This window comes from Nipponia nippon, unplaced genomic scaffold (assembly GCF_047370975.1).
Source record: "Nipponia nippon isolate SJK-2023a ecotype South Korea unplaced genomic scaffold, ASM4737097v1 scaffold_12, whole genome shotgun sequence".
In the NCBI taxonomy this organism is placed as follows: Eukaryota; Metazoa; Chordata; class Aves; order Pelecaniformes; family Threskiornithidae; genus Nipponia; species Nipponia nippon.
In genome coordinates this window covers 12,395,612-12,408,993 of record NW_028262313.1, presented here as the reverse complement: position 1 = coordinate 12,408,993, position 13,382 = coordinate 12,395,612, and the positions used below count along the sequence as shown (strand labels likewise).

The 13,382-nt window shown below is 47.7% G+C and overlaps 1 protein-coding gene across 1 annotated transcript in view; it reads right to left on the bottom strand.

The window, feature by feature from the left end:
* Nucleotides 1-228: 228 nt before the first annotated feature.
* Nucleotides 229-13,382, bottom strand: part of LOC104015378 (gamma-aminobutyric acid type A receptor subunit epsilon) — a 43,397-nt gene continuing 30,243 nt past the window's right edge. Inside the window, exons 7-9 of the mRNA XM_087748734.1 lie at nucleotides 12,436-12,588; nucleotides 7,508-7,710; nucleotides 229-6,437 (exon numbers count right to left, since the gene is read on the bottom strand). Of these exons, the coding sequence (XP_087604860.1) occupies nucleotides 6,144-6,437; nucleotides 7,508-7,710; nucleotides 12,436-12,588 (650 nt within the window). The 3' untranslated portion in view covers nucleotides 229-6,143. The remainder of the gene's footprint in view (nucleotides 6,438-7,507; nucleotides 7,711-12,435; nucleotides 12,589-13,382) is intronic.

Below are 13,382 nucleotides of genomic sequence, written 5' to 3'. Positions count from 1 at the left end.
TTCTGAGCAGTGTTGATTTGAAGGAATTTCTGTCTTTCTTTAAAAAAAAAAAAATCAGAAAAATCCTCCACCCACCCCAAAAATATCAGACCAACATTTTTTCCCCACTTTCCAACAAGATATTTTTCTCTGGGGAAATAAAAATATTAACCAACTCCAGTAACCCCATCAGTAGGGGGACAGGGGACAATTTTTAGCCCTCTTATGAAATATGGATAGACATAGATGTGTTGAAGACAGGTAGTCCATACTGTTATTTATTATCTATAATAAGTAGCATCCAGAAATCTCAGTTAAGGATCAAGCCCTAGTGTGCTAGTCCTTGTACAAACACACAATAAGAGAGTCCCTGCCCTGAAGAGCATACAGTCTAAAAATGGTCCTTTACACGGCATAATTTGGAGGGGAAGGATAAGAATTGGAGACAGAGAAATGAGAAATCAACCTTTCTCCCGACTTCCTTTCATCTTCCAAACAAAAGCCATAAAACATAAATGCTGAGATCTTCATTTCCAGTCCCCATCATCAGCCAGATGTTAGAATGATAGAATCATAGAATCATTTAGTTTGGAAAAGACCCTTAAGCTCATCAAGTCCAACTGTTAACCTAGCACTGCCAAGTCCACCACTAAGCCATGTCCCTAAGTGCCACATCTACACGTCTTTCAAATACCTCCAAGGATGGGGACTCAACCACTTCCCTGGACAGCCTGTGCCAGTGCTTGACAATGCTTTCAGTGAAGAAATTTTTCCTAATATCCAACCGAAACCTCCCCTGGTGCAGCTTGAGGCCATTTCCTCTCATCCTATCGCTTGTTACTAGGGAGAAGAGGCCGACCCCCACCTTGCTACAACCTCCTTTCAGGTAGTTGTAGAGAGCGATAAGGTCTCCCCTCAGCCTCCTCTTCTCCAGACTAAACAACTCCAAGCTCCCTCAGCTGCTCCTCATAAGACTTGTGCTCCAGACCCTTCACCAGCTTCATTGCCCTTCTTCGGACATGCTCCAGCACCCCAGTGTCCTTCTTGTAGAGAGGTGCCCAACACTGAACACAGTATTCGAGGTCTGACCTCACCAATGCTGAGTACAGGGGCACTATCACCTCCCTGGTCGTGCTCGCCATGCTATTCCTGATGCAAGACAGGATGCCATTGGCCTTCTTGGCCACCTGGGCACACTGCCAGTTCATATTCACACGGCTGTCGACCAACACCCCCAGGTCCTTTTCTGCCAGGCAGCTCTCCAGCCACTCTTCCCCAAGCCCGTCGCGTTGCATGGGATTGCTGTGACCCAAGTGCAGGACCCGGCACTGAGCCTTGTTGAACCTCATACAGTTGGCCTCGGCCCGTTGATCCAGCCTGTCCAGATCCCTCTGCAGGGCCTTCCTACCCTCCAGCAGATCAACATTCCTGCCCAACTTGCTGTCTTCTGCCATTTGACTGAGAGTGCACTCGATCCCCTCGTCCAGATCATTGATAAAGACATTAAACAGAACTGGCCCCAATACTGAGCCCTGGGTGGCGCAGGAAGGAGACAGCTTGACAGTGAGTCACACAGCTGATGTTGACACCATTCACCTCAAGAATATGGTCCCCAAGTGCTATTCTTCCAGCTGCAGCAATGACAGAATCCTGCAATCCTTCCTGAACAACAGTGTTTCCTAGTGGGGTGTCTTTACCCCCAGCTATCCTCATCCTCAACTCTTTCTTCGGGTCTTCTCAGTGAATTTCAGTTGTATTCGTTTCAGCCATAGACTAACTCTCTGAGGAAGGTCGTCTTCAGTCTCCTCAAAAGCTGGATTAACCAGTCCAGGCTCTGCAGTCCCTAGCGATACCACAGCAGCTGCAGAGCGTTTTGCCGCAAGTCACGATCCTCCAGGTGATACCTCTGGATCCTTGGGTGTGTTTGTCTCCACCTTAGTAGGAGGATATTCCTTCCCTTTGGAAATGGGATTATTTTTTCTGCTGTAGTTCAGATTTGTATATCTTGAAACCAGGACACCTGTTCCGCAGATGAGCTTCTAGTTCACACCACTGCATTTTCTGCTGACACTCTGCCTTGAAAGGACAGAAGACAATCAGCTTATCCAACAGGTTTCATACTAGAAGGCTGGACTTGTGGGACTGCTGGAAAGAGAGCTTTTTCCAGTCCACAGGACAGATTTATACTTCTGCATGAAGTTTTCAAGGCATTTGAATCAGTACACATGTCCACAGGGGGTGTCCATAGGTTGGAGTAGAGCCTAAAGGCAGATATGGCAGATGAGTTCATTGTCCACTTCATCCTGGAAGCTGTAGAGATTATTGTCCAGCAAGAGGTGGAACCAACCACATTGACAGCAAAGTTCACTGACCTGGGATGCATACTTTTCTGCTATGGGATCAGCCATGATAGCCGGCATCAGGCACTCTCGGGCCACCAGCAAGGAAACTTGTCATGTAGCAGCTGTCTAACAGAGGTCCTCTGTAGATGCCAGGGGTGGGAAGGTGACTTGCTCGTGCCGGGAAGGGGAGGGAGGAGGGGAGGGAAGCCCAGTGCCAACTCGCCTGCGACAGCAGAGATACATGGCTCCTCCACCAAATTTCCAGGTGCGGAAGAAAGTCAAAACATATGTGAGAGGAGGAGGCAGCCCTGCCATGCAGGTGTCTCATAGCCACCCAGGTGTCTCGTCCCTCCTGTCTGGCATGGCACAGCTCAGCCCCGTGTTCTCAGGCTACGTCCCCTGGAATGAGCTAGTCAGACACTGGCGAAAAGGCAGCAGCTCTCCCAGACCGAAGGACGCTGTGGCACCATAACCCAGTCCAGCATGATGGCAGAAACTACAGCATGCAGGGAAGGGCGGGTGGTTTAAGCCGGCCTAGGAGGGGACCAGTGGGGCTTGGCTCCCACTGCCTTGCTGAGCAGGGCCACACATGGCTACTGGATGTCTCTGTGCCCTGGATTCCCTGCTGATAGCAGGGAAACCTTTTTTTCAGGAAACTGGAGCTTTGCAAAGTAATTCCAAAAAATGGCGGATTTTTCTTTCTGTCTTTTCTTAGCTTTCCTTTTTTGAGATACTGTAGAAACTTAAAACCATGATTGAATTCGTGCATGCCTTTATTTATTGAGCTATTTATGATGGGCACAGATTTCCCTAAGCCAAAAAGCCCCCTCCCTCCTCCTTCCCCAGCCTTAGTAATCAGCTTCCTTGTGCTCCAGCCCACGCTAGGCTATTTTCCTCTGTCAAATCCTCCATCATTGGTTAAATTACCTAGGTGTGTGTTGGCTTTATCTTTTTTTGGTGAAATCTTATAATATTTCAAGTCTACTTTCCCCAAGTCCCTGTAATTCTCTTAGGTCTCTTGTACACCCTGCTTCTCTCCTGGCTGATTCTGTAAAAGGTCTAATTTCAACAAGCTGCTGCTCTCAGGGCTGAAGTCTGTACTCTGGTGCCTGTGATGATCATCTGTGTCCATCAAGGCTCCCAAGTCCTTTGAAGCTACAGTGAATTGCAGATGTTTGGACTCCTTTGCACACGGATGTTAAGTTTTCCCTTCCACCATCCGTTTCTCAGATGCTCCCCTTCCACATTTTGCTGCCTGTGTTCGCTGCAGCCTACATTGCCTGCACACCTTTTATGCCACCGTACTGTTAATGAGCATTTTTGGCACGGGCCCTGGTTTGCCACCAGGGTGCCCCCTCCCACACACACGCTAGCAGCTGCCTTCTGATATATGAAGACGTGCTTCACTCAGAGTCTGTCGCATGAGCCAGTTTTAATGTAGGATGCTCTTTCCTTTTGGCTCCCCACAAAGATCACAGGACCCTGTTTAATCCAGCTCCCTGTCAGTGTATGGTTGAGTCATAGGAGGTTTTTCTGTTGCTACATCTAATAGCGCTTTGCTATGAGGAGCAGAACATCAGCCCGCTTGGCTGGGAGTCGGCCCTGTCACCCAGCAGCTCTCCTTGTCTGGAAGTTGTTTTGATTCTTTTCTTAGACTTCTCCCTCTCTGTGTCTTTCTCTCTAAAACATTAATTTCCTCTAATTAGAGCCTCCTTAACAATTCTTTTTTCCTCTCTCCTCAGTTAATTTCCTCTAATTAGAACCTCCTTAATAATTCTTTTGCTAAATCAATTTCCTCAGTTAGAACCACCCGCCATAATTTCTTTCCATCCTTTCAAAAGCTGTCGGAGAAGCTAAGCAAATTATGCTTCTGGGTAACCTTTATCTCTTACTTGGTATTTTAAAAGAACTGTAACAGGTTAGACAGGCACAATTTCCCCTTCCAGAGCTATGCTGGTCTGACCCCATTAGGTTATACTTAGCTGAGTGTTGTACTATTGTATACTTAATTAGGCGCTCTAGCTGTTCCTCTGCAACCAAGGTAAGGCTGTATTTATGAATGAATTAAACATGACACTTCATTATTCAGATCAGATTTAACAGTGTCAAAATCCATCTTTAAACCAGATCAAATTGCTCTCTAAGAATATGTAAAACCTCCTGCCCCTGTTAGCTGTCCAGTGAGCCAGCTGTTCCTAACTTTTTCTCTGCAGCCATGCCAGCTTTCTTCTCATGACAAGCGTTTTAAGTACTAATTGTTTCTAAAACATGCTGATTTTATAAAGATTTTTTTTGTTTGTAATTTACACAGTAAGTAACTATTAATGGCACATTGCTTTTCACAATCACACTGTGGGCCACATCAGCAGTTGGTATAAATGGGGAGGCAGCTGATTTACACGTTATGGAACTTGGGCCTGAGTTTCCTCTTCTACGTTATGCAGTTTCTTCCCAGTTGAGCCTGTGTTATGCATTTCTCTAACCCTTTAAGATGGACCATAAGGAACCATCTCACTATGTCTGACCTTCCTGAAATCTATCAAGGACGACTTGCTCCATTTCCTGATTTTGGGAAGAAAAGGGCCAAGTATTGGTGGCAACTGGGAGGAGCCATACAGTTTTAGTGAAGTCTGTTTTTTTATGTAATTATTAAAAAAAAAGAAAGAAGTAAGGAAACACATTTGAGCTGCAGGAATGCTCTGTCCCCACCACTGGTAGGTGCAGCACTAGTAGCTGATTGTGTTCCCTTTTTTAGTACCCCTTTCTCAGGTTAGCACCTACTACCACGCACAGATCTGATGGTTTCAACAAGTGTTGTTATGAAGGAGAGCAGTGCCCTGCTGTGATGCATGGTACAATAGAGCCCAGTTCACATGAGACAGGCCAAAGAAAGCTACCTCACAACTGGCTCATGAGACTGCTTCTGGTCTTTGCAGGATAAGGACTTTCTCCCTCTTTTGGCTATGCCCAATGTAAGCTGCATAGCCTGCTCAAAGTCCTGATCACAAAGCAGAATGTCACTGTAGGCCCTGAAGAGTCTGTGCCAGTAAGGCAGATGGGCTCTTCAGACTTGTGAAGTGATTTTTACCACCATCTGATGAGAATCAGCAACGCCTCAGTGGGTGGATTCCTTGGGTGCCACTTGGTACAACAAGTGGAGCGATCCATGAGGAATGCTCCACAGATATTCTATGGGGAGTTGGTGGAGGCTTGTAGCTACTCCATCCTTGTCAGTGCCACTGTCAGCTTTCTGGGCAGGTTCAAAACATTTTAGCCAAGCCCCGCTACTGTGGGAAAGCTGTACTGCTGCCCTCTTTCACACTTCTTTCCTTCTGACCTTTCCAAGCCTCTAGCACTCCACAAAGTCTGTTCTGGTGGAAGTGGTGCAGAAGTTGTAAGATCTACTTTATTTCCTTTGCAGTCTTAATAACTATGCAGAAAACTCCATTTGCCATCACTTCCCATGGAATTTTGGAGTAGGATTGGATGGAAAAATGAAACGCATTAAGGTTTTTGTTTTTGACAAAATCCCTAATGTTTGAGATAGGACATTTTTGGGCAATCTTACAAGGAGTAAAATGCTGGTGGTGCTGGAGAGGGGCTTGTTTGGGAAGGGTAGATTCTCTAAAAAGATATGTTAGAAGGCTAAAAAAAAGCTGTCTGATTCTTCTCAGAAGAGATGAGAGAGCAGGAAGAGGGAATCACCAGGTTGGATTGCTCAGACTGACAATCGACTACAATGGAAGAGATGCTGTTCTCTGTGCTCCTTGAGAAGCCCATCTTGCTGGTCTCCAGTCCATTCCAGCTGAGGATAAAGAATGGCTAGAGATAGAGATAGGCAATCCAGTAGACAATGTTGAAGAGCAGGAAGGCGGTGGGGAAGAAGACGCGAGAGTAGGAGTCCAGACGGGAGATGTGAATGCGGACCCTCCCCTCCCGCCACATTCCTGTCTGACAGTCCTCAATGCAGCAGAAGAACCTCTCGCATTCCTTTCCTTCCAGGCATGGGGAGCCAGGGTCTTCATCGTCATCCTCCTCTATCTCTGGGGGCCAGTGCATGATGTTGTTGATGTTGATGGTGGTAAAGGATGGCATCACCTGTGCACTGGCAGGCGGCTGTAATGAGGAGGGGTAGGTAGATTAAAGGGAAGGAAAAGGCAAGAAAACATGTTCTAGACACGAAAACTCATCCAATTGGCAATAGATCGGTTCATAGGTGAAGTTCAATGGAGAGGGATGACTGATCATCCTGCATCTCTGCATCTGATTGTAAATCACCACCTTGGCATATTGTGGGGACTGGCAGCTCCCTGCATGACTCTGAGTTTCCTCCCTGGCACCCTAGGACATAGCCTTAGCAAAGATCTAATTGGTCTGATTCCCCATCTCTGCCACTAATAGTCAGTGCAGAAACAGGACTTGTTTGGTTTCAGCTGTGCTAGCCTCTTCCCTTATTCCCCTGAGCTCAGCTGTCTCTGAAGACACAGCACACGGTCCAGATGTGTCTTCTGGTTGCTGTCAGTTGCTGGAGAAAAGCTGGGGAAGGGCTGTGTGTGACTCATAACCTCTTGGCCCAGGAGAAGAGGCATATCATCAGCCTCATGGAAGAGCTCTCTCTATCCATGCTGGGAAATGAGACTGGCACAGAAGAGATCTGTCTTTTTTGGTTTCAGTTCTGTCCCAATTCAGAGGCCTGTTTCAGCTGATGTGTCAGAAGTACATGCCATGAGCTTGGGCAGATCTCAAGAGGATGATGACCACTCTGGGCTCACTATCTCCACATTCAGGAGGTCTTCTGATGGACACACCGCAAAAGAAAGTAGGTTTCTGGATCTCTGTGACCTAAGGTACCTCTGTAATCCGCAGAGATCAAACCGGTACAAGTGGAAGAACCTCAGTGTGGATCACCCTGTCTTAAAGTGGACATTTACATTTGGGCATGTGAGTCATCCTAAACTGTACTGATAAGCTCTCCAGCAATTCTGAAGAGACCACAGGGTGCCTGGTTCTGACAGGGACCTCCTTGTTTTATGGGAGCTTCAGCTGCTTTTTCTGGTTGTGGTCTGAGGATCTTATGAACACAGTATGGGTCAGGCACTAAACCATGTCAGCAGTTTCCAACACAGGCTCAGGAGGGATATTTCTAAATAGCCTGGGATTCTAACAGCATCCACTCTTTGACCTACCAGCCTGGCTTTCCTGTTGTTGTGCTCAGGTGGTTTCTTGTTTCCCACCAGGTAGTTGAGTGTAGCGTACTCCATGAGAGCTGCAAAGACGAAGATGAAGCACACAGAGACAAAGAGGTCCATGGCTGTGATATATGAAACACGGGGAAGGTGCTTGCGGGAGATGGTACTCAGGGTGGTCATTGTTAGCACAGTTGTGATACCTATGAGAGAAAAGAGCTGGTTTAAGTAATGAAGAGGAGCACTTCTGTCTTCTGCATGCATCCAGCCCCCAAAACATGACCATTTCCCCTCTCCTGTGGGAGAGAAATTCCTCTGGTTGTCTGGTCCCACTTTTGCTCTGCTCAGCGAGACTCTGGTCCTGAGCTGCCCTCTGACAATGCTCTATGGAAAAAGAGCTGTTCAAAACACAGGTGTCATGCAGGCCATCAATGTGGACTGGTAAAGAAGTGGGGAACTCGGACTCTGCTTAAGGCTGTACACAGGAACAACTGCTTGGATGATGGGAGGAGAGTCCAAAGGAAGGACATGCTAAGAGGCAATAACACTGGATGGATGGATTTGGGCAGGCAACGGGTAAGCTGGGATTCAGTCAGTGATGTCTGGCTGAGTCAGCAATAAGCATAGCAATGTCTCAGATGACACAGAACTGCTATTTCTGTCTGATGTGAACTAGAGCTGGAATGCAAAGGCCTGTGTTCTTGTTCCCCCTTTGTCTTTGAGCATTTGCTCCCAGGATGAATTCAGCCCAATGCAAAGCTCATCATAGAATATAGAATCATGGAATAGTTTGGGTTGGAAGAGGCCTTTAAAGGTCATCTAATCCAATCTCCCTGCAATAAGCAGGGACATCTACAACTAGATCAGGTTGCTCAGAGCCCTGTCCAACCTGACCTTGAATGTTTCCAGGGATGGGGCATCTACCACCTCTCGGGGCAACCTGTTCCAATGTTTCACCACCCTCATTGTAAAAAATTTCTTCCTTATATCTAGTCTGAATCTACCCTCTTTTAGTTTAAAACCATTACCCTTTGTCCTATTGCTACAGGCCCTGCTAAAAAGTCTGTCCCCATCTTTCTTATAAGCCCCCTTTAAGAATTGAAAGGCCACAATAAAGTCTCCCTGCAGCCTTCTCTTCTCCAGGCTGAACAAACCCAACTCTCTCAGTCTGTCCTCCTAGGATAGGCGTTCCAGCCCTCTGATCATTTTTGTGGCCCTCGTCTAGACTCACTCCAACAGGTCCATGTCTTTCCTGTGCTGAAGACTCCAGAGCTGGACGCAGTACTGCAGGTGGGGTCTCACCAGAGCAGAGGGGCAGAATCACCTCCCTCGACCTGCTGGCCATGCTTCTTTTGGTGCAGCCCAGGATACGGCTGGCTTTCTGGGCTGTGAGCACACATTGCTGGCTCATGTCCAGCTTTTCATCCACCAGTACTTCCAAGTCCCTTCATCCCCCAGCCTGTACTGATACCAGGGGTTGCCCTGACCCAGGTGCAGGACCTTGCAACTTGGCCTTGTTGAACCTCATGAGGTTCACATGGGGCCACTTCTTGAGCTTGTCCAGGTCCCTCGGAATGGCATCTCATCCCTCAGGCATGTCAACTGCACCACTCAGCTTGGTGTCACCTGCAAATTTGCTGAGAGTGCACTCGATCCCGCTATGTCATTGATGAAGATATTAAACAGTACTGGTCCCAATACGGACCCCTGAGGGACACCACTCGTCACTGATCTCCATCTGGACATTGAGCCGTTGACCACTACTCCCTGGATGTGACCATCCCGCCACTTCCTCATCCACCGAACAGTCCATCTATCAAATCCATATCTCTCCAATTTAGAGAGGGGGGGACCATGCCAAAGGCCTTACAGAAGTCCAGATAGATGACATCCATAGCTCTTCCCTCGTCCACTGGTGTAGTCACTCCATCATAAAAGGCCACTAGGTTGGTCAGGCAAGACTTGCCCTTGGTCAAGCCATGCTGGCTGTGTCGAATCACCTCCCTGTCCTCCATGTGCCTTAACATAGCTTCCAGGAGGATCTGTTCCATGATCTTCCCAGGTACAGAGGTGAGGCTGACAGGTCGGTAGTTCCCAGGGTCCTCCTTTCTACCCTTTTTAAAAAAGGGTGCAATGTTTCCCTTTTTCCGGTCACCGAGGACTTCACCTGCCTGCCATGACTTTTCAAATATCATGGAGAGTGGCTTGGCAACTACATCAGCCAATTCCCTCAGGACTCTGGGATGCATCTCTTCACGTCCCATAGACTTATGTACTGTCAGGTTCCTCAGGTGGTCATGAACCTGATCTTCTCTTACAGTAGGAGGGACTTTGATCCCCCAGTCCCATCCACTCGAGAGGTGTGGGAAGAGAGGTTGCCAGTGAAGACTGAGGCAAAAAAAGTCGTTGAGTACCTCAGCCTTCTCCTCGTCCATTGTTACCAGTTTGCCAGTCATGTTCATCTGGGCGGTACACTTTCTTTGACCTTCCTTTTCTGGCCGACATACCTATAGAAGCCCTTCGTATTATTCTTTGCGTCCCTTGCCAAGTTCAGCTCCATCTGCACCTTGCCCTTCCTTCCCCATCCCTACACAACCAGGCAGCGTCCCTATGCTCCTCCCAGGATACCTGTCCCTGCTTCCACTGCCTGTGCATTTCATTCTTGCCCTTTAGTTTGACAGGCAGGTCTTGACTCATCCATGCTGGTCTCTTGCCTTCCTTTCCTGATTTCTTACACCTGGGGATCGAGAGCTCTTGTGCTCTTTGGAAAGTGTCAAAGATCTGTCAGCTCTGTTCTGCTCCTTTGTCCCTGAGGGCAGTTTCCCAGGGTGTCCTACTGACTAACTCCTTGAACAGCTGCAAGTTTGCTTTTCTAAAATTCATGGTCCCGACTTTACTCTTTGCCTGACCCATATCCCTCAGGACTGCAAACTCCACCAGTGCATGATCACTGCTGCCTCCAGTCTTGACATCACCAATTAGCTCACTTGCGTTGGTGACCATCAAGTCCAATATCGCATTCCTTCTGGGAGGCCTGTCTATTACCTGGCTTAAGAAGTTATCCTCAGTGAATTCCAGGAGTCTCCTGGATTGTCTACAGCTCACCGTGCTACTGTTCCAGCAGATGTCGGGGTGGCTGAAGTCCCACAGCAGGATGAGAGCCTGTGAGCACAATGCCTCCTGTAGCTGGAGTAAGAAGGCTTCGTCAACAGGCTCCCCTCAATCGGGCAGCCTGTAGTAGACACCAACGACAAGGTTCCCTTTGTTGCCTCGGTCTCTAATTCTTACCCATGAGCTTTCAACCTGCTTGTGGCTACTCTTCAGGGACAGCTCTTCACAATCTATCCATTTCTTGACATAGAGGGCAAGTGGGTAGGAGATGATAAGGAACCTCTTTTGACATGAATGGGGATTGGAATTGTTTTTGCAGCAGCAGTAATGCTCACAGACCTGTTTCCAGACATAAAGTATCAGAAGCCAACAAAGGATCAGCTGCAAAAGAGTTGGTATCGTGATCTCATCCACTGCTTTTTAGGATGTGGAGAAGAAGCAGAAACTCCACCTGTTCCTCCTTCTCTAGCATTCATCTAAATCCCCCTGCCACCCTTTCCTGGGGTGACCCCAATGGCTCTGGGTGGGAGCATGGCAAGAGATTTTAATATTTTCCTGCTGTATTTGCATTAGCAGATGTGATGTGACTTCCCATGTATTTGAAATGCCAGTGGAACTGGTCTGGCTTACATCTCCCTAATATAGGCTGACGGGCTTGAAATGTACTGGGGATCATTTGTATTAAGTACAACAGGGGCTGTGGAGAGAATACATTACTCTTGATGTACTGAGGACCCTTCCCACAGAGAGGGGCCCCCCTCCTGGGGAAACTTGCCTTTGTTTTCTGAGACAGCCACCATAGTGGTGCTAGCCATGCAGAATGTTTTGCCTCTTGCTATTCATTCCTTTCCCAGCCACGGACTATGGTGTACCCTCACCTCCATTGGAAATGACAACCCACTCATCCTCCTGCTCTCTCCATGGGCACCAAAGAAATTGATTTTGATAGGGAGGTGGGGAGAGATGGTCAGAATGGATGGGCTCTGAATAGCCCTGCCTGATGCTGATGGCCCCTCTCCTCTCCCTCCCCACAGAGGCCTGCAGGCAGGGCTGGGAATGCTACCTCCAATTAAAGGGAAAGTCAGCGGGGCTGATGGGAAGGACAGCACTGGGAAGCAGAGCTTGCTGCAAAATGCAGGTACAGCCAAAGTGCCTTAAAGATTTGTAAAGACTTCAGAGCAGCATTCAATCAAAATAAGCTTTTTCCTGCCTCAAAGAGCCATTGCAGGTTGCTGAGAAAATCTAAATGATAGGCAGAGCCGTTGCCACATCCTGGACTCCCACTGTGGTGTGGCTGACAGAGAAAGACTGTACCTACAGGGCTTCCACATCCTGCCAGAGCTTGGGACTCTATGGATACAGCAGAGCAACTTGGCTCATTATCCTGCAGCCTTCATGTCACTGGTCCTACACTGAGCCCTTGACAGGTCATGAGGAAATGCAGAATACATGCATGTGACAGAAGCCCTTTGGCCAGCATTGCAATGCCACAGCTCACCCCTTCCCTCTCCCTTTCAGCAGATGAGAATACAACATTGTCAACTTGGAAAAGACTGCGTTCAGGCCTCAGATCAAGATATGAGAGTGTTGTGCTGTCCTGAAATAATCCAGTAGTCCAAGCCAGCACAGCTGGAGATTCGGTTGAGCTTGAGGATAGTGTTACAAACAGAAAGATGGAGGAGTAGACTATTCTCCAGTAAGCTGAATAATGCCAGAAAATGGCAAAGTGCTTTAGGAGATTTTGTACTCCAACACTGCCAGTCTGCTAGCCTTGCAGAGTTCGACAAGCATCAGACATGCGACAACCTGTCTCTTACCCAGAGATGTCCTGGCTGGTGTAGAGTCTCTCTTGATCCAGAAGGAAACCCAGGAAAGAACAACAGTCAGGATGCAGGGAATGTAGGTCTGAATGGCAAAATAACCCATACGTCTACTTAGGTCAAAAGAAACTGTCATCACCATGTACTCCCCTAGGAAAAAGCAACAGAGACATTGGAATCATAACATGTGGCTTCCTAAAACACAAAAATCAGCAAAGTTTCAGAATTTGGAGTGTTTCTGATGAGGTTTTCTTGTTGTTGTAAGTGCCTGGCCAGCTGGTTTTGTGGCTGGCTTTGTGGCTGCCCAGATTGTTAACTTCATGGACAGCTGTGTGGCTGGCTGGGTAGGTTTGGTGACTCACTGGCATTGTGGCTGGCTTGCTGGTTTTGTGGCTAGTGGACTCTGTGGCTACCTGTCTGGCTCTGTAGCTGTCTGACTTTATGTCTTTGTGACTAATTTAAGAGCTGACTTTGTGGTTGCCCAACTGGCTATCTGCCTGCCTGGCTATGTGGCCACCAGGCTGCATTTGTACTGGCCTGGCTGTGTGTCCAAGCACACTGTCTGGAAAAGTTTCAGGGAAATGATAGAGAGTATTCATCTTCAGCTGATTGCTGCAAGGGTTTCTTTTCTATAGAAGCTATTTAGCTGTAACAGGCTACATGGCCTGACTTGCCAAGTAACTACCTGATATGTGACAAAGGAGGTGCCGTTCAATCCCTTTCATTGAGACTCTGGTTCTGCCCCTGGAAAAGGCATGTGGTGCTGTACATCCTAATTGCTCATTTAGCAACTTACAGCTGAGGTTCTTCCTCTTTTTCAGAGGCTTCTAGTGAGTATTGGAAAAAAGCCACCCAACAGCTCTAGGGTTAAGACGGACCTTGCAAGCAATTACCAAAAAAGAGAATTACAAATGTCAGACAGCCACTGGTGTATTCAAGACACT